Source organism: Vipera ursinii (assembly GCF_947247035.1).
Source record: "Vipera ursinii genome assembly, chromosome: 7".
Lineage (NCBI taxonomy): Eukaryota > Metazoa > Chordata > Lepidosauria > Squamata > Viperidae > Vipera > Vipera ursinii.
Window position 1 is genome coordinate 18,067,857 of NC_139521.1, and position 23,921 is coordinate 18,091,777.

Consider the following 23,921-nt stretch of genomic DNA (forward strand, 5'->3'; position numbering starts at 1 on the left):
CAGTAACAAGTATTGCTCTTAAACGTCATACTAAATTCCAGTCTAGACACCTGAAGTACATGACGGAAAATAAATAGAAAATAAATAGTGCCAGTGGAGAGGACATGCTTTTGCTTTAAAATATAATGAAATATAATAATTTAAGTTAGAGGGATTTGGTCTAAATGGGACACTTTCACAATATAGTTTTGTGAAGCAGATGTCCAGTTATAATATAAACCCCTTTTCATGCATTTACTATTTTTAACATATTGTAATCATATTGATAAAGAATCTTTCATTTCAACCTTATACAGACCCAGTAACCCTGAATTAAAGTTTTAAGAAGAGTAGCAATTTTTAACTTGTATTTTGATTTCTCTTCAAATTATATAAAGCTTTTGCCCAAGAAGGAGGAAATTATTGCCCTTGTACAAGAGATGTACTCTGTTATATACAAAATCAGTTTTTGGATCCAAGCTGAATTTGCTTCTACTGTTTAAGCTATCTGCACTGTTGCACTATTATTTAAACTGATGATCTAAATAACATATCTAAATAACATAATGAATTTATATAAACTGCATTGCATAAAATAACGTACATGGCATGAAACTATTCATTTAATATCACTGACAAACTACCACACAATAAGGCAAAAGAGCCCGAAGATATTGTGTATACCTGAGGAAAAAAATCTATTAAATTCAACATACCTTAGTTCTGAGTAGGCATGGATTCCACTCTAACTTTAATGCTTAAATGTTATTTTTCAGTTATATAATACATATTAAAATTAGAATGGTATTTAGTTACCAAAACCTTCTTTCATTTTTATTGGTTAAAATAGTAATGCATCATTGTGACTGGAAAAATAAGTCTTAATAATCTTAGTTTTGGCTAGTTATATTTAGAATATGTCACAGAAGATATTATTTTACAGAAATAAAAGAGTGTTGTTGCTGTTAAAGTTGTCACCAGCCAAATGCTTGATAGTTAAAATGTGAATTTAATGGCTTTCAAATATGCTTTAAAATATTCTATCTGTCTTATTGTACCCAGGTTTTACTAATCAAAGATTTTTTAATAAAGACATAAAGCATGTCCTGTAGAGTAGACCTATTCAGAAAAACAGCTGAAATCAGCAGATGTTTTTGCTTTATATTCAGTCCACAATAGGAACACTGAACAAACTAAGCATTTGATAGGATTAAAGAATACATATTACTACATATTACTGATATAAAGGCTCACTTCAAGGTATTTTTTCCAAACTTACATGACAACTCTATTAAAAGATACCTTAAAATTAGATGCAATAATCCCATTCATCTACAAGTTTTAAAATATTAACTGTTGCAAAAAGTTGCATTTTCCATTCCTAGCAAATTTGACAACATTCCAATTTCCATTGTATCAAAATAATACTGAATAATACAGTTCCATTCCTTGCTTTGTTTTCACAGGACTACGAACAGTTGTATAATCTTCAATATTAGATTGTGAGATTTTTTTTCAAGCAAAAACACCTGATCCTAATAAATGGCAGGGAAGTGGAAAATAAAACCAACTCCCTTTCTATGAACTCTCTACATTCCATAAGCTTTCATGCAGCTTTAGAGATAGATATGCTAATGAAGAGGCTAAACAAGAGGCTAAACGGTTTTGCATAGTAGCACAAATAACTGAGGGATCGTGGGGCTCCGCGCCCTACAGCTGATTCTTTTCTTTTTGGGGACCCTAAATGGGCCTAAAGTTACCCCAAAGAGGTGAGAAAGAAGGAGGGAAGCCCTGCTGATTTCAGAAAGATGGCGGTTGATCCAATCGTTTGGGGAAAGCCCTCCAGAAACCAACAGAAGAAATGCTAGCTTTACTTCAGAGTCTAGCCCAAGCTACAAGCAGCCGGAGCCAAAAAGCACTAAGCTTGATAGTAAACAATATTGTTATGCAGGTTCTGAGGTTTTGCTGGTAAAAAATACAGGAAACCAGAAGTTGCCTTCAAGCTTTACATTTTTATTCAGCTGAACAAAAAGACGGGCTCCTCTAAATGAGAGCAGCCCCAAAAGACAAGAAATCCTTGAATTTATTCTTTCTGGTTACATAAGCAAAGCTGACACACATATGATAAAGATTTCATCCAGTAAGTCTGGCATACTGTAGATAAGAGAACAAAAGTAACAAACAAGTTCCCTTTTGGGTGTTTCCCTAAAGATATCGTATGTTCTTGGGTGGGTTAGGACATTGAGTATTTTTCTTGCTGGCCTTTCATGACCCTGCATCCAGGAATTTGCAAGAGCTCAAAGACAGTAGGGCCATCTGCACATTCACAATTAGATGATGGGACTTATCAGATGGAATATTTAAAGATTAAGCACTTGTTAAAGAAATAAAATTTTGGATATAAATGAATTTTAGTTTAAGAGGGATAGGCTCCTTAAGTAACATAATACTTTTTTATGATATGAGAAATATAAAAATGTTGGAATGATTTACATGAGGAAAATGTTTTAGCATCCCTGGCTGAAGAATTCTGGGAGTTGAAGTCTACAAGTCATAAAAGAGCCAATTTTGGAGACCCATTTTAGAAACTCAAATGTAATGGATTTTGAGAAAATTTCAATTAAGAAGAATGTTTTGAATAGTTTCAAAAGATTAGCTGTGGATTTATTAGACGGAATATTTAAAGATTAAAGAACCGTATTGTTTGAATATGGTTTAAAAGAACAGAAACATTTTTGGACATATATGTATTTTAGCTTAAGAGGGACATGTTTTTTAAGTAGTATATTATTTACTTCCTTTTTTCTTCTCTTGTTTTGTTTTCGTTTTAAGATATGAGAAATGTAAATTTGTTGGGATGGCTTGTATGAGGAAAAAGATTTAAATACTTAAGCGTAATTAACTCTAAGAAAATCTTAAAAGGTAAAAATGTTTTCGAACATTGTGGGGAAAATAAATTTAAATAAGAACTTTAAAAACAGAATCTATGATAAGATGATTAAGAAGTTTAATTAGAAAAGAAGCTTCACATTGATGTGGTTGTTACTTGTTGAAATACTAGAAAAATGTTTATATTCAATTGTTTATTAAAATACTAAGAAATGTACTAATTTAAGCTTGATTAATGAGAATATTATTGGAAGAAGAGAAAGTTAAGGAAAGCTACTATGTGGATTATGGAATTATAGAAACTAATTGTTTGCCGATGCGGCCACTGTGGACACTTGGAAAGTGAGCTCTCTCTTCCACATCCGATTTTGCATTGCTGGGAGACCCTGGAAAGGGTCAAAAGTTGCCCTGTAGAGGTGACTAGAAAGGAGGGGATCCCCGCTTGATCATGAGAGGGCGGTAGCCTTCCCACCCGATTTGGCACAGCCCTCCAAACCAGTGGACGAAAGACTGGCCATAGAAATATGGCCCATCACTAGGCTGCAAACAGCCGAAGTCAAACTTACCACCAGGCACCTACAAAGCAGCACGGATGAGACTAGGTGAGATCTGAACCTCTTTTTAATCCTAACTATTTTTTCTGCCTGTATAAGCTGCCCAAGGTATTTTTCCCCCTGTAGAGAGGGAAGGAAACTCTATCCCACCCTCTAAAAACAACAGCGACTGACTATCCAGGGAAGTTTAAAACATTGAAACAATAACCTGATTTTAATTGGATTTTTATCTTTCTAAAACTTGAGGACTAAAAGATTTCCTATTTTTATTAAAGATTTGGGTTTTTACTTATAAAAAAAGACGTAAAATTGGAAAAAGGACTACAGTATAAAAATCTTGGATTTAAAAAAGAAAATACTAAATGGTATAGGCAACATCTTGTGGCTAAACCTGATACTACAACCTGTTATTGTCTAAAAGAGACTTGGCTTGAAGCCTGGACTATAGATAAGACTTGTAACCTTGGCAATTAGCTGTGAGAATCCCAGCTGTGTTCTATACTCTGTGATAAAGTTATTTTTATTTTCTGTTTGTAAAGCTTTTAATTCACACCACTAAGAGAACATGGATGAAGATCAGGAACAGATTTTATTTATGCTGAAAGCAATTCATGAAACTATTCATAAAGCCACTGATGAAATAAGAGGCTACAGAAAAGAACAAGATGCCAGCCTAGATATATGAACTCAAACTTTTATCACAACCAAAGAATTAACTACACAGAATATAATAGAAGAATTGAAGCAATTAAATACTATGATAGAAGATTCAACTGATCAACAAACACAATTAACAGAAAACCCAGAAAAGGGATTGACAACTTTGAAAATGGAAAATACTTTCTATATAAACCAGAAGAAACCTGAGGATCAAGAACAACAGACCAAAGGGAAGATAAACATTTTAGTACAACTATGCCGAGAGAGAAAAATAGAGAGACGATTTGTTAGCCCCTTCAAAAAATGGTGACTGGATGGCCTTTCTTACTTCAAACAATATATGTATAATAACAGAGGGAGATCTATATGATGATTTAAAAGCATGGATATGGAAGGCGAATTGGCAAAGAAAGAAAGGTAGAATAAGGCTGAAGAAAATTGGGGCTTTGATTTATTAGTAAGGATTAAAGTAGAATATACTCGATTTGATAAGATATGTACTTTGAATATTAGATTGTGTTATGAACTAAGATAAAGAAAACTTTGGTTATTTTAAAATTTGGAAGTATAAATACTAAAAGTTAAATTTGAATATTGATTTGTTTATGAAGGTTGAATGTAAAGCTATTTAAGATATATATAAGCTAAAATATATTGATAAATGTAATAAACATGTTTTTACTAGCTGATATAATAAAAATTGTACTAGCTTAAATATGCGATAATAGGTATTAAGAGAAAAAGAGAGGAAGCATTTGATATTGAAACAAGAGAAAATTTGGTTACTAAATTTAAGACATTTGGAAATTAATAGAAAATAAGAATGTTATACTGTATTATTAATTAGTTGATGTAAGATAGTGAGAAATAGAATATATCCAAATAGATAAGATGTGTATTCTGAATACTACTAGACTTTGTGATGAATTGTGAAAATGGGAACTTCAGTTACTCAAAACTTGAAAATTATAAATATTAAATGTTAAAGTTAAATATTAATGGGAAACTAAAAATTGGGAAAAACTATTAGGACATTGATTGTCTATAAAGACTGAATGTTAAAATAATATGTATAAGCCAAAAGTTATTGATAAATGTAAGAATGTCACTTTTATTTAATTGATTTAATAAGTATTAGTCTAAACAGGAGGCAATAAATGCTACGGGGAAAGAGAGGAAAAATTTAATGTAGTAGCTTGAGACTTGTTGAGCCTTGGTGGAGCAGTGGGCTAATGCCTCCTTAAGTAACACCAGCTGCCTGCAATTAGTGCAGGTTCGCATCCCACCAGGCTCAAGGTTGATTCAGCCTTCCATCCTTCCGAGGTAGGTAAAATGAGGACCCAGATTGTTGGGGGCAATAAGCTGACTTTGTAATAATGCCGCTTGGGGTTTGTGTGAAAGCCCTAACAAGCAGGCATATACATAGAATGAAGGCTACTGCTAAGCTTGTAAGCCGCCCTGAGTCTTCGGAGAAGGGCGGGATATAAATGGAATTAAAATAAAATAAAAATAAAACTTGTACTAAGGATACTTGTATGTATTGTATTATCGATTAACCCAGTCGCCACATTGCTTTTTAAATACTGAAATGTAAAACTAGAAAATCAATAAAACTTTAAAAAAAGATAATTAGAAAAGAAGCTTCACATTGATGTGGTTGTTACTTGCAGAAATACTAGAAAAATGTTTATATTCAATTGTTTATTAAATACTAAGAAATATACTAATTTAAGGTTGATAAATGAAAATATTATTGGAAGAAGAGAAAATTAAGGAAAGCTACTATGTGGATTATGGAATTATAGAAACAAATTGTTATTGTTTGTAAATATAAGAGAGAGAGAGAGAGAGAGAGAGAGAGAGAGAGAGAGAGAGAGAGAGAGAGAGAGAGAGAGAGAGAGAATGAGAATGAGAATATTGGTAATTAATAAAGCATCTTAGATATTGTTCTAGTACTGAGTTTGACCGTTCAGTCCCACCATTCGTTTGCGGATGATGACTAGATGACAGTACCTGGGTGGTCCCTAGCAGAGTTAAAAACTCCAAAACTCCAATGTGAATTGCACTCCTCTATCTGATATGATGCACTGTGCGGCTCCATGCAGGCGATAAATGTGCTGAATGAACAGTTTTGCTAGTGTTTTTGCTATAAGGATCTTTGAGCACTTGTTTGGAAAACAGGTCCGTTATGATCCAGATGACTGTGTTTCCATTGCTGTCTGGTAGCTCCACTAAAATGTCCATAGAGATCTCCTTCCAAGGTGCCGAGGGTGCTGTCTGCTACGGCTGTAGCAGCCCAGGTGACTTCCTTTATAATCTTTTTGCTGATGCACAAGTTGGACAGCTGGCTATGTAGCTTTCAAAGTCCTATTTGATTTATGGCCACCAAAACTGCCTTTTAACTAGGTGTAATGTCTTCACAAACCCAAAGTGGCCTGCTGATTTTTAATCATGACAAAGTTGCATGAATGCCAGTCTATGACTTTGGGGTATATATAGTTTTTTCCCCACCCAGGGTAGAACATCTGTAATAGTGCACAGATTCTTTTGACTTAGGAACCATTTGTGCTATTATATTGTGGCATTCTGGATAATGTGTCTGCCAGGAAGTTTTCTCCCCGGTAGATATTTCAGTGTGAAATTGAACCAGTGGAAATGTTGTGACCACCGTGCTTGCTTAGGACTGAGTTTCCTGGGCGTCTTTAGTGCTTCCAGGTTCTTGTGGTTGGTCCACACTTGGAAAGGAATTTTGTTCCCCTCCAAAAAGTGCCGCCATGTGAGGAGAGCCCATTGCACTGTGTATGCCTCTTATGCCCACCTCTGCTGTGTTTTGGTGTTTTCTCGATGTGTATGCACAGGGCTGCAATGCCCCTTCGTTGTTCTCTTGTAACAGTACAGCCCCCACTACTACATCACTGGCATCTGCCTGAGTTACAAAAGGCTTGTTGGTGTCAGGGTGCCTTAGAACTGGTTCTATGGAAAACAGCTTTTTCAGTCTCTTGAATGTGGCTTGGCATTCTACTGTCCCTTTTAACAGCTGGTTGGGTTTTCCTTTCCCTCTGGTTTTTAGTAAGTTTGTGTTTGGTAAGGCTATTTGGGCAAAAGAGGGAATAAATTGCCGATAGAACTTGGCGAATCCCAGGAAACTCTGCAATTGCTTCCTCATGCGGGGTAGCACCCATTCTAGTACTGCCTGGACTTTCTCAGGGTCCATTTCTATACCCTCTGGGGATACTCGGTATCCCAGATAGTCTATTTTATCCTTATGAAATTCACATTTAGAACGTTTGGCATAGAGGTGGGCTGCCCATAGTTTGTTTAAGACTGCCCTGACCAGTTTGACATGTTCGTCCATGGTCTCTGTAAATATAAGGATGTCATCCAGGTAAACAAGCACACTCTTGTATAGGTCCTCCCTTAGTACGTCATTTATCAGCTGCATAAATACAGCAGGAGCTTCCTGTAACCCCAAAGGTAGAACCCAGACTTGGTAACTCCCTAAGGAACAATTAAAGGCGGTTTTCCACTCATCTCCTTCTTTAATTCTAATTCAATAGTATGCTTCCCTTAGGTCTAACTTGGTAACAATCTTCCCCTTTCAAAGGTGAGATAGCATGTCCTTCATGAGGAGGAAAGGGTATAGATTGCTTTTGCTTATGGCATTCAAAGCTCTATAGTCCACACAGAGGCGAAGAGTTCCATCTTTCTTTTCTCAGAATAATACAGGGGTGGCTGTCTTTGTCTTTGCTGGCTGAATGAACACCCTTTCTAAATTTTTGTCTATGAATTTCTGCATTTCTTTCAATTTCTGTGGGCTTATAGAGTATAATCTAGGCTTTGGAAGTTTCATGCCTCGTCTGATTTCTATTGCACGGTCCGTGGGCCCATGCGGCAGCAATTCATCAGACCTGTCTTCACTGAACACTTCAGCTAGGTCTCTATACTCCTCTGGTATTTTGGGTATTTCCTTTTCTCACCCTATTGTGGCTTTTTCGGTCAGGGTTTTGCCTGATTGGTGCCTTGGTTGATTCCCCTTTTGGGAACCTAAGTTCTGCCATTCTCCAGTCCACCCATGGATTCCATTTGGCTAGCCACACCATGCCTAGGATTATGGGACATTCCATGCCAGGGGTTACCATGAATGTTATAGTCTCTATGTGGTCCCCCAGGGTGAGTTGAAGTGGTAGCATTGCTAGGGTGGTGGGCATCCCCCCTGCTATGGACCCATCTAATTGACTGAATGAAATCAGTTTCTTAAGTGTCCTCACCGATATTCCTAAATTCCCGACTAGTGTTGCGCTTATAAGGCAGTGGGTGCACCAGGAGTCAATTAATGCCCTAACTTCTATAGCTTCGGGCATGGTCGGGGCTAGCAAAATTACTGTCCTGGTGAGGGGCCCAATGGGTCCACTTACCAGGGGTTCACCCTCGGAGTTGTCATCAGATGAGTTGGACGCTCCCGCTGTGTAGGCTGGAGTTCCCTTTCCTCGCTGAGCTGAGGTGGGGAACTCAACGGTCTTCATGCCTTTCATGGCTACCTCCTTTGGCTTCGCTGGTGGTTTTCCGGACTTCCTGGCAGGAGTCTGGTCTGGTTTTCCAGTCAGGGTGCGAGAGCGGCATTCAGTGGCATGATGCCCTTCCGTGCCACATTTGAAACACCTGGTGGTTCTTTTGGAGGTTGATGGCTGCTTTGCGGGTCAGCTCCAGTAGCAATTTCCCCCACAGTCTTCCTCCTCTGCATTGCCTCTTGGCTAAGTCGATCTCGGCTTCCTCATCTAGGATGTGCCAATCTTGCACCCGGTAAGGGTCTCCCCAAGGGAGGCAGGCATCGTAGAGGTCGTAGTATAAGCCGTCATTGAAATAGCTAAGCAGGATGTCCTCCAGCCAGTTCAGTTTGCTGGCCAGGGTTTAGAATTCTTGGGTGTATTCTGCCACTGGCCGTCTGCCTGGTTTCACCGTCTTTATCCACTCCTGGGCTTTCTGGTCAGCCAAAGGATCTTCGAACCTGCGCCTGAGGGAGACCATGAATTGGTTGAAATTCAGTAGCTCCGGGGCGTCAGAATCATGGAGGTCTATGACCCAGGTTGCGGCAATGCCATCCAAGGTGTTTTGCACAATGTGAATTCTGGCCCAGTCAGTGGGGATGTCCCAGCCGTATTCCTCCATATAGTTGAGTACCTGGGTTAGGAAGAATCCCAGGTGCCACGGCTCCCCACAGAACTTCACATCTAGTAAGATAAGATAATCTTTAACCTTTACTGTCATTTTTTATTGTGGGCACAATGGCACACATCAAAAATGAAATTTAGTTGCCCGCTCTCAAAGTGAGACACATACATGACACGCACCCCAAACATACTACATACATGTATAGACCCACACCCCTACATATGCATAACAATAAAATATTAAATACTGTCCAACTTGAATATATAATGGAAGAAGGAAGCCTGAGAGTTCACAGGGTTAATGCTGTATGGAATGAAACTATGGTTGAATCTGGATGTTCTGCTACGGATACCATGAAGCCTCCTCCCAGAAGGTAACAAGGAAAACAGGTTGTGAAGAGGATGAGTAGTGTCCCAGATAATCTTACGGACCCTGTTCAAACAATGCTTCTGTGCTATGTCCTGGATGGAAGGGAGGGAACTGCCAATAATCTTTTCAGCCATCCTCACCACTCTCTGCACTGCCTTCCTGTCTGAAGCAGTGATGCTTCCAAACCAGACTGTGATGCTGTATGACAGGATGCTCACAATTGTCCCCCTGTAGAAAGTGGTCAGAACACGGGAAGGAAGATGAGCTTTTCCCATGCGATGCAGAAAGTGCAGGCGCTGCTGTGCCTGCTTCACAAGTTTCTCACTGTTGAGCGACCACGCCAGCCTATTTGTTAGCTGCACACCCAGGAAATTGATGCTGGTAACCATCTCCACAGGTGAATCATCAATGCACAGAGAAGTGTGGGTGTGCCTGCCTTTTCTGAAATCGACAATGATTTCTTTGGTTTTACCGGTATTTAAAACCAGGCTGTTTTCTTTACATTAATTTACCAACCCCTCAACCTCCTTGCTGTAAGCTTCCACATTGTCATCATGAATAAGGCCCACTACTGTTGTATAATCTGCGAACTTTACAATATGGTTGGTGGCAAACCTAGCACAACAGTCATGGGTCAACAGGGTGAACAGCAGTGGACTTAGGACGCAGCCCTGATGAGAACCTGTGCTCAGGGAAATGATATTAGAGGTATTTGTTCCAGCTCGCACATATTGGGGCCTGATGGTAAAAAAAATCCAGAATCCAGTTGCACAAAGGGGTGTTTAAGCCTAAAAGGCCCAGTTTGTCTACTAGATGCTGGGGAATGATTGTGTTAAATGCCAAACTGAAGTCAACAAACAACAAACTCACATGAGTATTTCTTTCCTCTAAGTGCTTCAAGCTCATATGGAAAACAGAAGAGATAGCATCCTCCCTAGAGCGATTTGGTCGGTAGGCAAACTGAAGCGGCTCAAATGCTGGCGGGAGGCTGGATACAATAATGTCTTTTATCAACTTCTCAAAGCATTTCATAATGGTGGATGTCAGTGCAACCGGATGGTAATCATTGAGGCCTGTAATTGTGGACTTTTTTGGCACTGGCAAGATGATGGCCGTCTTAAAACATGATGGGACCACTGCCTGCTGCAATGAGAGATTGAAAATATCCATGAGGACACAAGCCAGCTCATCTGTACAATCTCTAAGGACACGTCCAGGGATGTTATCTGGGCCTGCTACTTTCAAAATGTTAACTTTCCTTAGTGTTTTCCAGACAGAGGTAACATCAAAGCTTAGCACTTGCTCATCAGGATGGGGCACAACTTTCCTAGCAGGAGTATTATTGGATGTCTCAAATCTACCAAACAATGCATTTAGTTTGTTTAGGAAGTCCGTGTCATCCTTGCATCTCAGTGGATTCACCTTGTAATCCATAATGGTCTGGATTCCTTTTCACATTTGACTGGTGTTTGTAGGGTCTTGAAAAAAGTTCTGAATTTTCTGGCAATGGGCTTGCTTTGCATCTTTTATGGCACTTTTCAGATTTGCTCTAGCTGTTCTAGGTGAACTTCTGGATGGACCGTTGCCTCTTCCATTTGTGTTGACTCCCCTCTCTGTCTGTGGTTTCCATGTGATGAGGGTGACTGCAGTAGTGGCGACCGCGATGGGTTCGGTGGTTCCGTCAGATGGGTCTGAGATCTCGGGTTCAGGTTCCCCTTCATTTCCTCTCCTGCCGGACCCCATGCGGATGGTGCCTCGGTAGGATTCAGCTTTCTCCTCTTTCATGGAGTCGAGGGCTATCTTCATCGTGCCGATTGCCTGTTCCAGCAACCAGCTGGAATGCCCCAGGTGATCCTCCTCATCCTCACTGAGATGGATAGACCTTTCCATCTCCTCCTTCCAGCTTGGCTGATGACTGCCCCATCTGAGTGTCACTTTTCTGGCCTTCTTCTCCCAGTCGTCATTCCCAATGCCCATCGATGACTTAGGCTTGTGGTGGCGCTCTGTCACCACCTCCTCTTCCAAAGAGCTTGAGGATCCAGAACTTAAATGCTTGCAGGGGTCTGGTCGGCAGGAGGTTTCTCCCCCCACATAGCAGGTTCTTCTCTCTATATTCCATTGTCTGACATGATTTGCCAAGTTCCCTAGTAACAGCTTTCCTTCCGAGATGACTATTACTGCAGATCCTGCCTAATGTCAGTGCCCACTTGGAAACCTCATCCTAAGAAAGCAGAACCCATGGAAGAAAACTATTCCAAAAGGAACTTTTATTAGGAGAAGCTGATAGCGGGCATAATAGACAGGATTTGAGGGTTTCCCACTCAGATCAATAGGTTAAAAGTGTCCCAAGCAAACCCCACCCCAAAGTTCATCCAGCCAGTTCGAATGGGCCAATCCCCAGGCCAATCCTTAACGTTGTGGGAAAGAGCAGATAACGCCAGGCTGTCTCAGGGTTGCAGTGATGTTTTGTCAGCTCTTCACACCTTCTGTTCTGTACCAGCCTGCTACCGGCCCTGCAGATAAGGCAGGGACAACCCCTTTTACAAGAAGGCAAGAGGCTGGAACTAAGCCTGCCAAATTTATTAACATAAAAACATAAAGAGAGCAAAGAGAGCAAAGAGCAAACACGAACCATGAAACAGGAACTATTCAAATGGTTGCCTTCAGCAAACCAGCCCTCCCACGCATTCCCCTTTTATACAGTTCAGGGCGTGGCTTCTCTCTGCCTCCTTCCGAGGTGCCTCATTGCCTTCCTGTTTACTCCTGATTGACTGCCTCCTGCGTCGGCCGTCCTTGAACAGGGCCAGCTGTGGGTCATCTTCATCCACGCTGTCAGGCTCACACAGCTGGTTCTGCATTGTGACCAGGTGGGAGGGGCCTGGCTGAGGGCTCTCATCAGCAAGCTCTCCAACTCCCTCAGCAACCTCTCCAACACCCCCCTCCTCCTCTGAATCGTCCAACCCAACTGCCGAACCCACAGGCTGACCCTGAATCACAACACCTTCCCTTCCGAAAGTGGAGATAAACCAGTTGCCAGAGATGCATTCTTTTCTTCTCTCCCCCCTTCTAGCTGACATCAAGGGGAAAGATAGTTCAGAGGAAGTATGCAGAAACAGCAAAGTGTTACAGTGTAGTGATAGAGGAAATCAGAGCAATAGCCCGCAGTCCTTTCCCCGCCTCCCCTATAGGAACATGGCAGAACCCAAAAGCATAGAAAGAGTAGCATTAGGATTAAAGTGAGAAAAGGGTCCCCTTAGAATATGGGTTCTGATACAGTCTATGCAGAGTCTATTATTTGTGTATATTTTAAAAAAGAAAATTAGAGGGCGCAAAAAGAGAAGGAATTGATGTCCTCACACCTAAACAGGTAATGATAGTCATTCCCTACTTGGTACTTCTCAAACAGCATGGTCAATGAATTGGGAATTGTGGTTACAGGTAATCCTCGAGTTACAAGTGTAATAGAGCCTGCCCATTCCACTTGTAACTTGAAAACTCGTAGAGTGAATCTCGTTTGAGATACAAAACTACTCCCTTGTTCATTAAAATGCATGCAGCTCATTAAGCGAACATGAGGTATCCCAGGGTGGGGAAGGCCATGGAGGGTCTAGTGCTGGAACAGGCCCCCAAGCCTCCCCGACTCACTAAGGTATTGCATACTTCCCCCTCCCTTCCTGCCATGCTGGACTCACCTGGAAAAGTTCCGTCTCCTCTCTGCTGTGGTTCCTGCTGCCAGCAAGATTTGAGGCCAGGGAATGATTCTGTAACCCCCTCCGCCAGAGCACGATCCAGGCTCCAGAGGCCATTTCCAGGCCACTGCCACCTGGATTTGAGGCTAGGGCACAGGTCTGCAACCCACGGCTCCGGAGCCGCATGCGGCTCTTTCAGTCGTCTCCTGCGGCTCCCAGTCCTCTGCCATGTGCAGTCCAAAAAAAAAAGTGGGACTAAAAAAGTTCAATCAATTCAAATATGCAGGGTAGGTGCATATTAATAATAATAATAATAATATCTCGCCTTGGCTCCACTCTTCAGTCAAACCCTGTTCTGCACATGCGCGCATGTATGCACATGCACACACATTTTTTGCGGCTCCCAGTTTTCCCTTTTGTGAGGGAACCGGTTCCGAGTGGCTCTTTCACTGTTTCAGGTTGCTGACCCCTGGGCTAGGGGATCCTTCCACAGCCCCCCTTCCCCCGTGATCAGGCTGCATGGGGTGCATGGAAGCACTCCCTGGCCTCAAATCTGGGTGGCAGCGCCCTGGAAACACCTCTGGAGCCCAGATCCAGCCTCCAGAGACACGTGGAAGTGTCCCCCAGCTTTGCTTCCGTTCTTTGTTGCAGAGAACAGACGCCTAAAGTACCATGAGATCACACAAGATCAGTAGCATGAGATCTCGCCCCACTGATCAGACATGATCTTACGTTACTTTAGGCCTCCATTCTCTGCGAATACAGTGAAGGCCTTGAGTAGCCAAGAAAGTGAAGGAGCTCGATCTTCATAGGATGAGTATTGAAGACCCAGTGCCTAGGGAGACCCGGGGTGGGGAGGGAGGGAATAACCAGGGTGAATGTTGCAGACTGTGGTTGCTCATAAAGGTGAATGACTGCCGTGGTGCTGCAATATTCATAACTATGGGACTTACTCATAAGCACTAGGGGGAGCTCATCACGTAACTTTGTTAAGTGAAGCATTAAGTGAACACTCGTAACTTGGGGATTACCTGTACTAAAGTTCACAGAATCTGAAGGACACCAACTGGAGAAGTGAGGCTTACATTAAGAAACTGGAATATTCCAAAGTAACTCTTCTCTGAAGACTAGAATTGGAAACTCTCTAGTAATACTACTCTCTAGTAGTAGTATTTTTGTCCATTCTTAAGAATCCTTTTCCCATCCTGTGTCAGATAATAAAATAGTGGGGCAAATCCTGATTTTGTATCATAAACATATTTAGGATTCTAGAATTGATGGATCAATTAATATACAATTAGCCATAAATTAAACAAAATTTACACAGGATTCTGTTTCTGATATTGCTATTTGTTACTTCCTATAAATAAAAATTAATTCTTGAAATTTGTAAATAGAATAACAAAGTAATGATGAGATATCCACTGTCATAATAATCTTGTGTGCCTAATAATGGGAACGCAGTATGTTGAAAATAAGTTTACTTTTGAAAAAGAGATAAAGAAATTGCTATAAATAAGTTTACATATTTGTGAAATATCAATCATTAGAGAGACTTTATCTTAACACTTACCTTCATATCTATTTCTGTGCCATGAATTTGTTGAGCAACTGTTTTGATGATTCCAATGACAATATCTTGGAGCCCTTCCCTCTCTGAATAGTAATGCAGAATGAGGCCTTTCCCCTTTTCTGCATCTGTACATCTAAAGGAAGGAGCACGCATACCTGGGTATATTGTAGCAAGATGGTCATGTAAAGCATCAAGATTCTGGGGGGGAAATAATTACAAGAAAATGTTATAATCTAATTTTCTGACATTCTTATTAGAGAAACTATATTCAAGCTTAGGTAAACAGAGATTCAAAGTATACCTTTTATGTATAAATAAACCCCAAAAGGTGTTGGAAAGCACATATTACAAGAAATGAAATCAAGAAAACAATACTTGGATGGGAAATCTGTTACTTTGCAAGGATCCCCTACTTTCCTTAATTTACTTTTACTTACACGAAGATTGTGAAAGAAAAACATTCAGAATAACCACAATCAGTATCATTTCCATCAATTCTAAATTACTGTACAATCAATCTTTGCTATATTTATCCCCACTCCTGAATTTTATGCAGCTATATGTTGTTAATGTAACTCTAAAGCATAAGCGGTGAGGAACAAAGATGTTTTTTATGTAATGTGAGATCAGATCCATATTTAATATCTGTAAATGTTCAAAACTTTGGAAATAGCTAAGAATTTGTCTCCTATGAGTTATGTAAACGTTAATCTTTTGGGATATGTCCAAACAAAACAAGTATCTTATGAATTAATTTCTTAGGTACCACATAGCCAGTTTCCTCCTTCACATACATGCTTGTTTTAAATTTATCCAAAAGAAGAAGTTTATTTTTCCCCACGGAATTTTAACTTTAGAGCCCAGGGGAATGAGGGGAAATGTATGTATGTCTGTGTGTGTGAATGAGAGAACCCTTCTCCCAATCACAGCTGGATTCTGCTCTCTCTGGCCTTTCCTACTACAAAAAGGATCTGTTCAACCAACAGACCCTGGAAAGCATGGGGGTTAAGCCAGAGTGCAGGACCTTTAGTTAGGGAAATGGGAGAGTCTGTGTGAAAATGGAATGGAAAAGTGAGTGAGAGAGTCAGACCTGGGCAATCAGCAGGAAAATCAGTGAGCAAAGTCCTATCAAGGAGGTACATGTACTCACTGTGTAAAGTCCTGCCTCAGCTAATGCTCTCAAGAAAGCAGAAATCTTGAAACAGGCATTGTTACAAAGAGTAACTTTTATTGAAAATCAGTGAAAACAGAAAGGCAAGGCAAGATCTAAAGAATTCTTATGGCACATTCCTCCCCCTTCTTCACACCAAAAGGGATACATCAAAGATAGAGAGAATAAAATAAAGGAACTGCATCTGCTAGCCCTGTCCCAAACAAGTGAAATCTCCCCCCTCCCATTAGAATGGCAGAGCCCAAAAAAAGTGAAACAGAGGGAATCTAACATGCTGCCCCCTAATTCCACCTGGAGAATACATAAAATAATAAAATGGGAGAAAAAAAGAAAAGGCTTTAGTCAGGTTTGTCTGTGTGAAGCATATGAAACTTTTTGAGCAACCTAGGAGCTTTTTTGTGAACCCATTCATTTTGGGATGCTGGGAGGTCTTTCAAGGCCACTAAATACTGAGTCATGCCATGATGTTTATGGGAGTCTAGAATCTTCTTAATTTTGAAATGTTGCTCACCTTCTACCATGATGGGCAGAGTTGCTGGGGAAGCTGCTGGCCGTAAAGGTGAGGTTATTTCAGGTTTTAACAGGCTGCAGTGTAATACAGGATGAATTTGCCTGTTTTGGGGAGTTCCAATTCTACTGTAACTAGGCTTATGATGAGTTTGATGGGGAATGGCTCCACAAATTTTGGCCCTAGTTTCTTTGATGGTTATAGGGACTGCAGGAATCTAGTGGACCAGGTATACTCAGTCCCCTATGTGGAATGGTTTGGGTTCCATTCTTTTTTTGTTTGTCTGAGCTTCATAAGCTGCCCTGGCTTCATCTACTGCTTTTCTGATTACTGGCTAGGTATTTTGTACCTGTTTGATCCATTTCTTAAGGGAAGGGATGATGGGGTCCCTCTTCTGGTAATTTGGGCATGGGATGGAATATTTGTCCATGGCTACTTGGAAAGGGGTAAAGCCAGTGCTGGAGTAGACAGCATTGTTATACACCACTTCCACAAATGGCAGTAGGTCAGTCCAATTGTCTTGCTGGTAGTTGATAAAACATCGCAGGTATTGCTTCAGTACTGAGTTTGTTCTGTTCCACCATTCATTTGGGGATGATGACTAGAAATCAGGCCCTGGCTTGTCCCCAAAAGGTCCCAAAAGACACTCCAGGAGGTGAATTGGACTCCCCTGTCCAAAATTATACATTGTAGGGCCCCATGCAGGTGGTAGACATGGTGCAGAAATAGTTTTGCTAGAGCTTTGGTGGTCAGGACCTTCTGACAAGGGATGAAATGGACCTGCTTGGAAAACAGGTCAGTCACCACCCAAATATTGGTGTTTCCCGCACTTTGGGGCAATTCCACAATAAAGTCCACAGAGATCTCTTTCCAGGGTGCTGAAGGGCTTACGACCAGCTGCAACAGGCCAGGCATTTTCCTTTGCCTTCACTTTGCTGCCACGCTGGTAGGACAGCTGGCCACATAACTCCACATCCTTTTTGATGGAGTCACCAAAACTGTTTCTTCAGTAGGCGTAGGATTTTTACAAATCCAAAGTGCCCAGCTGCCTTTGAATTGTGGCAAGTTTGCATAGTCTTTAATCTCTGGCTAGCTGGGACGTACAGCTTACCCCCTACCCATGCCAGTCCCTCCCACATGGAGCATAGATTTTTGTGACTGAGGAACCAGTCATCTTTCTCTAAGGCTTGTTTAAATGTCAATGTAGTAGTGGTGTCTAGTGATGGGGTGCTTTTTGATTGTGCCCTCATGGTTACCATGTGGCTAGCTGCTGCACAGGGAGCATAGGTTTAACTACTTCCATTTTTACACTATTGTATTGTGGCAGTCTTGACAAAACATCCACTAGAAAGTTCCTCCCTCTTGGCAAATAGGGGAAGGTCAAATTGAAGTGCTGGAAGTGTTGGGTCCACTGTGCCTACTTAGGGGACAGCTTCCTTTGGGTCTTCAGCACTTCGTTTTTTGGGCTCAGTCCAAACCTGGAAAGGGATTTTACTCACTTCTAGGAAATGTCCCCATGTGAGAAGGGCCCACCTTACAGCATAAGCCTCCTTCTCCCACACTTCCCAGCATTGTTCTGTTTCAGTTAATTTCTTGGAGTCCTCTTCTTGGAGGACTGCACCTATGGCCACATCACTAGCATCAGCCTGAATGACAAATGGTTTCTGTGGGTCTAAGTGCTCAACACTAGCTCTGCAGAGAAAAGTCTGTTTAGTTTTTTGAATGTGGCTTGAGATTCCATGGTGCACTTTAGTGCTGGTTGTGCTTTGGCTTATCCCCTGCCCCTTTGGTCTTCAGCAAGTTTGTGATGTGGAGGGTGATTTGTGTGAAAGAGGGGGAAATTGCCTATAGAAGTTGGTGAAGCCCAGGAAACTTTGCAACTGTTTCCTGGTGTGCGGGGCTTTCCCATTCTAAAATGGCGCACACCTTTTCTGGATTCATTACCCCCACCCATGCAAGATTCGGTAGCCTAGGTCCATGGTGGCGAACCTATGGCACGGGTGCCACAGGTGGCACGCAGAGCCCTGTCTGTGGGCAAGCGCACTGTCACCCCAGTCCTAGGCCTTCAGCTGGGTTTTATAAAACCTTTTCGCTTTAGGCCTCTGCCGTCGTGTGCAAAAAAAAAAAGGTTTAATCAATCAATCAATTTCAACTTCTCGTAGGGAAAAAAAAGACCTCGCAAAGTTGGAATTGATTGATTGGACTTTTTAGTCCCACCCAGTCTGCTGTTACCACTGCAGCCATGCCCACCCAATGGGCCATGCCCACCCAATTGGCCACACTCACCCAATTGGCCATCCCCACCCGGCACCTGATGATACATAAGTGGGTTTTGGGTTGCAGTTTGGGCACTCGGTCTCTAAAAGGTTCGCCATCACTGGCCTAGGTAGTAAATTTTTTCTTGCTGAAATTCACATTTGGAGAGTTTAGCATACAGCTTGGCTGCACGGAGCTTGCTCTAACCAATGTCACATGTTCAGCTTTCGTTTCGGTGTAAATTAAGATATTATCCAGGTACACCAAAACTTCTTTATATAGGTATTCATGTAGCACCTCATTTATCAGCTGCATGAACACGGCAGGGGCTCCCTGTAGTCCAAAGGGGAGCACTTTGAATTGGAAGCAACATAGGGGACAGTTGAAAGCTGTCTTCCACTCATCTCTCTCTTTGATCCTAATCCAGTAATACACCTTTCACAAGTCCAGTTTAGAAAACACTTTTCCCTTGACTAAGTGGGCCGGTATGTCTTTCATGAGGGCCAAGGGGTGCACACTTTCCAGGCATATGGCATTAAGACCTCTGTAGTCCACAGATAGACAAAGAGACCCATCTTTCCTTTCCCAGAACAATACAGCGGCTGCAACTCGGGGTCTTGCTGGCTGTATGAAACCCCGGGCCAGGTTCCTATCTATAAATTGCCACAATTTGTCTAGTTGTCTGGGGGTCATGAAGTATATTTTGGGCTTTGGGAGTTTGGCTCTGGGACAATCTCAATAGCACAGTCCGTGGACCAGTGAGGAGGGAGTTCATCCAAACCTGTCTCGCTGAACACCTCAGCTAAATCGCAGTACTCCCTGGGTATGCCTTTTAACTCATTGTCTTTTGCTGTTGCCACCGTTTCTCAGTCTGGCTTCCTCTTCTCACCCTGGGTTTTCTCAGGTGGTTGATCTCTGCTTCTTCAGCCAGGATGCACCAGTCATGTAGGCAGACCGGGGCTCTGCATTATACAGGTCATCATTGAGTCTGTCCTGGAAGCAATTCACTAAGATGTCCTCAGGCCAGTTGAGATGACATGCCAGGTCCTGGAAATCCTCTGTGTATTCTGCTACAGGGCACTGTCCCTGTTTCACCATCTTTATGTGGTCCTGTGCCTTTTGATCGGCCAGATGGTCTTTGAAATGCCTTCTCAGGGCCAATATGAAGTGGAGTTCCAGGGCACTAGAGTTGTGCAGGGTCACCATCCAATGGGTCAAGGTGCCTTCCAGAACCAGGGTGACGACCCTGACTCTAGCCTCCTCACTGGAGAGGGTCCTTCCATATACTTGTATGTAAGCAAGAACATAAGCAAGGAAAAATCCCATTTGCTGGAGGTCTCTGGCAAATTTCACACAAAGGGAAACAATTTTGGCTCAGATTCAGGCTGAGGGGCTCTCCCCCTGGCTACTAGGGGTCTGGGCTGCTGAGGGGTGGCTGGGGTGATCTCTGCCACTCTGGTAGAGCAAGCCACCATCGCAGTTGTTTCAGTGGTTGCGACTCACTCCTGCCTCCCATGGCTTCTTCAATATAAATCACCCGACAGATTACATCCCAGAGTTCTGAAGGAGCTGGTAGATGTTATCTCAGAACCATTGCACCATATCTTTCAAAAACCCTGAAGGATTGGGGAACTATCAGAGGACTGGAAAAGAGCTGATTGGTTTCTATCTTCAAAAAAGGAGAAAAAAACAGACCCAGGAAACTACAGACCAATCAGCCTAACATCAATACCCAGGAAGATTCTGGAAAAGATAATCCAAAAACAGATCTGTGAACAATTAGAAGCAAAGACCACGGGTTTGTTAAAAACAGATCATGCCAAACCAATCTTATTTCATTCTTTGATAAAGTGACTCAATTAGTCAACCAGCGAAACGCCGTGGACATAGTATACTTAGATTTCAGTAATACGTTTGACAAAGTGGACTACAACCTGCTGCTTAGTAAACTAGAAAAAGGTAGGATAGACAACATCACCACCAGGTGGATCTGTAGCTGGCTGACAAACCGTACTTAACAAGTAGTCCGCAATGGTACTACATCCACATGCAGAGAAGCAAGCAGTGGAGTACCACAAGGCTCCGTCTTAGGCCCAGTACTCTTCAATATCTTCATAAATGACTTAGGTGAGGGAATAGAAGGGGAACTCATCAAATTTGCAGATGACACTAAACTGGCAGGAATAGCCAACACCGCAGAAGACTATACCTGGAATACCAACAACCAATTTTGGTCACCATTGTACAAAAAAGATGTTGAGACTTTGGAAAAAGTTCAGAGAAGAGCAACTAAGATCATCCAAGGCCTGGAGACTAAAACATATGAAGAACGGCTGTAGGACTTGGGTTTCGCTATTCTAAAGCAAAGAAGAAACAGGGGTGACATGACAGCAGTATTCCAGTATTTGAGAGGCTGCCACAAAGAAGAGTGCATCAAACTATTCTCCAAAGCACCAGAGGGCAGGACAAGAAACAATGGTTGGAAACTGACCAAAGAGAGAAGCAACCTGCAATTAAGGAGAACTTTCCTAACAGTGAGGACAATTAACCAGTGGAACAGCTTGCCTTCAGAAATCATGGGCGCTCCAGCAGGGGGCTGGACTACAACACCTCCAAGGTCCCTTCCAGCTCTATTCTATTCTATTCTATTCTATTCTATTCTATTCTATTCTATTCTATTCTATTCTATTCTATTCTATTCTATTCTATTCCAGAAAACGTGATTAAGGAAACTATGAATGAAGTCTGTTTGCAGCCATGCTAGATGCTTTTGTTTTCTAATTCCTAAAACAGAAAATCATAAAAACTGAAGGAAGCTGGAGTAGAAGACTCCAAGGTCCCTTCCAGCTGTATTCTATTCTAGTATAATTTGCTAGTATAGAATATTATTCAGAAGAAATCTATGCATACTAAAAGATAAAGGGCAAATGAATTTCCAACCAATGAATCTCCATTTTTAAATATTCAGTGTTGTATATGCTATTCTTATTTTTCTTTTTGTTTGCTTAATGGTCCCATTTAGCACAGCATAGTTGGTGATTTAAGGACATTTTAGCTATTACAGTTTTTTGAATGCTAGTATTCACTGCTACTTAGACAATCAATTGTATACTTAAGTCAGTTTCTAGCCAGTGATCCATTTTCCTGAACTATCTTAAAGACTTATTATCCTGAACTACCTGACTGTTAATGATAAATCCTAGGAGGGTTAGCTGAGGCAGGGAACAAATTTTGGCCAGATGATTAGTGCTAAACATGAGAATATTGTAGAGCAGCTGTGCAGTCATATGGAGCATAGTTGTAAGTTCACTGTTCTTGAATGTTATGGCCATGGCAGCTGGTGACATGAGTCAAGGAGGAGGAGAATGTCCCATGTTATCCTTACAGTTGTAGGGACAGGAAATGGTTGTGACTCTACCACTGATATATCTGGTTACTAATGCTCCTTCCAATTACTTGTTAAGTAATACCCTAAATTGTTTTTTTTAATATCTCTGGCTTTTATTCAAGCTTTCATGCATCAAAGGAAGTGGAAAGAATACAGATTCCATTTATTTCAAGTATCAGTGAAAAATATGGATGCACTATCATGTTTTCCTCATTACATTTTGATTTCTATGGAGATTCTCAGTCATCTTTTGGTTGTCCCAAAAGTTCTTTTTCATGAGGCAACTGGACTTTCTTTTTTATCTTTAAAGATGTTTTGCTTTTCATCCAAGAAGTCTGAGAGCTGAAGAAGCTTCTTGGATGAGAAGCGAAACGTCTTCAAAGAGAACAAAGAAAGTCCAGTTATCTCATGAAAAAGCACCTTTGGGACATTACATTTTGAGTGTTTAATAACTGCACAGAAAACTCAGTTAAAGTAGGTGGAAACATAAAAACTTTATTCATTTTTATACCTGGCCATCTTTAAACTAGCTTTCAAGGTCAAAGCTGTCTGATATGTTACCATATTTTTGAATATTATATTTTCAGAGAGTGCATATTTGTATCAGTAACAGAATATGAGCAGACTACTAGAGTACTCTCTAAAATATTTTTTATTAACCATCACTCTATGTCTGATTTTTCTTTTATGCTATTAATGCAAATATACTCCTGGGATGCCTCAAATTGCACTTATTGACTAGCCATTCTTCTTTTACAAGCTGCTTTAGCATTGCTTTTAGCAATATTTTCTTCTCAAATTATGTACTGAATATATTTTTAAAGCCATAAAATTAAACAGTTGTATTTACAACAATGGTTGCATTTTGGAATGATGTATGAATAATGAATGCACAGAATCACATTTTTTCAAGTTTTTGATTAATGCTATTTGATGTATAAATCATTGTCATTTATTGTCTACAAAGCTATAGAAAAATAAAAATATATGATTAGAATATTTGTTTTAGATGCTATGAAGTGCCATCATTAGGATTAAAACAATTCCATTTGTCCCCCTATGAATAAATGTATATAAGATATTATAAAAATAACTCCCATTATTAAAATAACTCAAATTAGCTTATCATGTTCTTACTGGAACAGAAAATATTCATCCCAAGATGTCACAGGTTCAACTATAGCATTATCTGGTCACAACAAAAATGAAATGAAAATGGAATTTAGTAGTCACGGCTGGGGCTTTTTTGTTGTTTTTGTTTTAGATGAATATGTTTCTTCTTATAATTTCCACTAATTTCCTAATTACAAGAAAAACTGAAGTTTGGTGTGTATTATTTTGGTTCTTAAATGTGAATTATCAAGCCATTGTTTTTAATAAAGCTAGTGTCATAGCAAATAAAAAGTTACTGTCTGCAAAGTAGCCAGAGTGAAAGGATTTCCGTTTCTGGATCCAGAGATTTGATAAATTACATTGTTGTGTTTAAGTAAATGTTCATAGTACCACAGTAAACCACACTGTTCAAATTAAATTTATTGATAGCTCTAATTGGGGTCCCAGTTTGTATTTTACTATTGTTTGTTTTCACTATTGTTCATTCTGTATGCCTACCTTATTCTGTACACCGCCCCGAGTCCCTCGGGAGAAGGGCGGTTTATAAAAACAAATAGATAAATAAATAAATAAATAAATAAATAAATAAATTGTCCTGGAACA

At 40.8% G+C, this 23,921-nt stretch overlaps 1 protein-coding gene across 2 annotated transcripts in view; it reads right to left on the reverse strand.

Annotated features, from left to right (window-relative positions):
* The window catches only part of GUCY1B1 (guanylate cyclase 1 soluble subunit beta 1), a 90,811-nt gene that overhangs the window by 34,434 nt on the left and 32,456 nt on the right, over nucleotides 1–23,921 (reverse strand). For both annotated transcript variants that reach the window (XM_083366926.1, XM_083366927.1), the window contains exon 5: nucleotides 14,883–15,080. In XM_083366926.1, coding sequence (XP_083223052.1) covers nucleotides 14,883–15,080 — 198 coding nt within the window. The remainder of the gene's footprint in view (nucleotides 1–14,882; nucleotides 15,081–23,921) is intronic.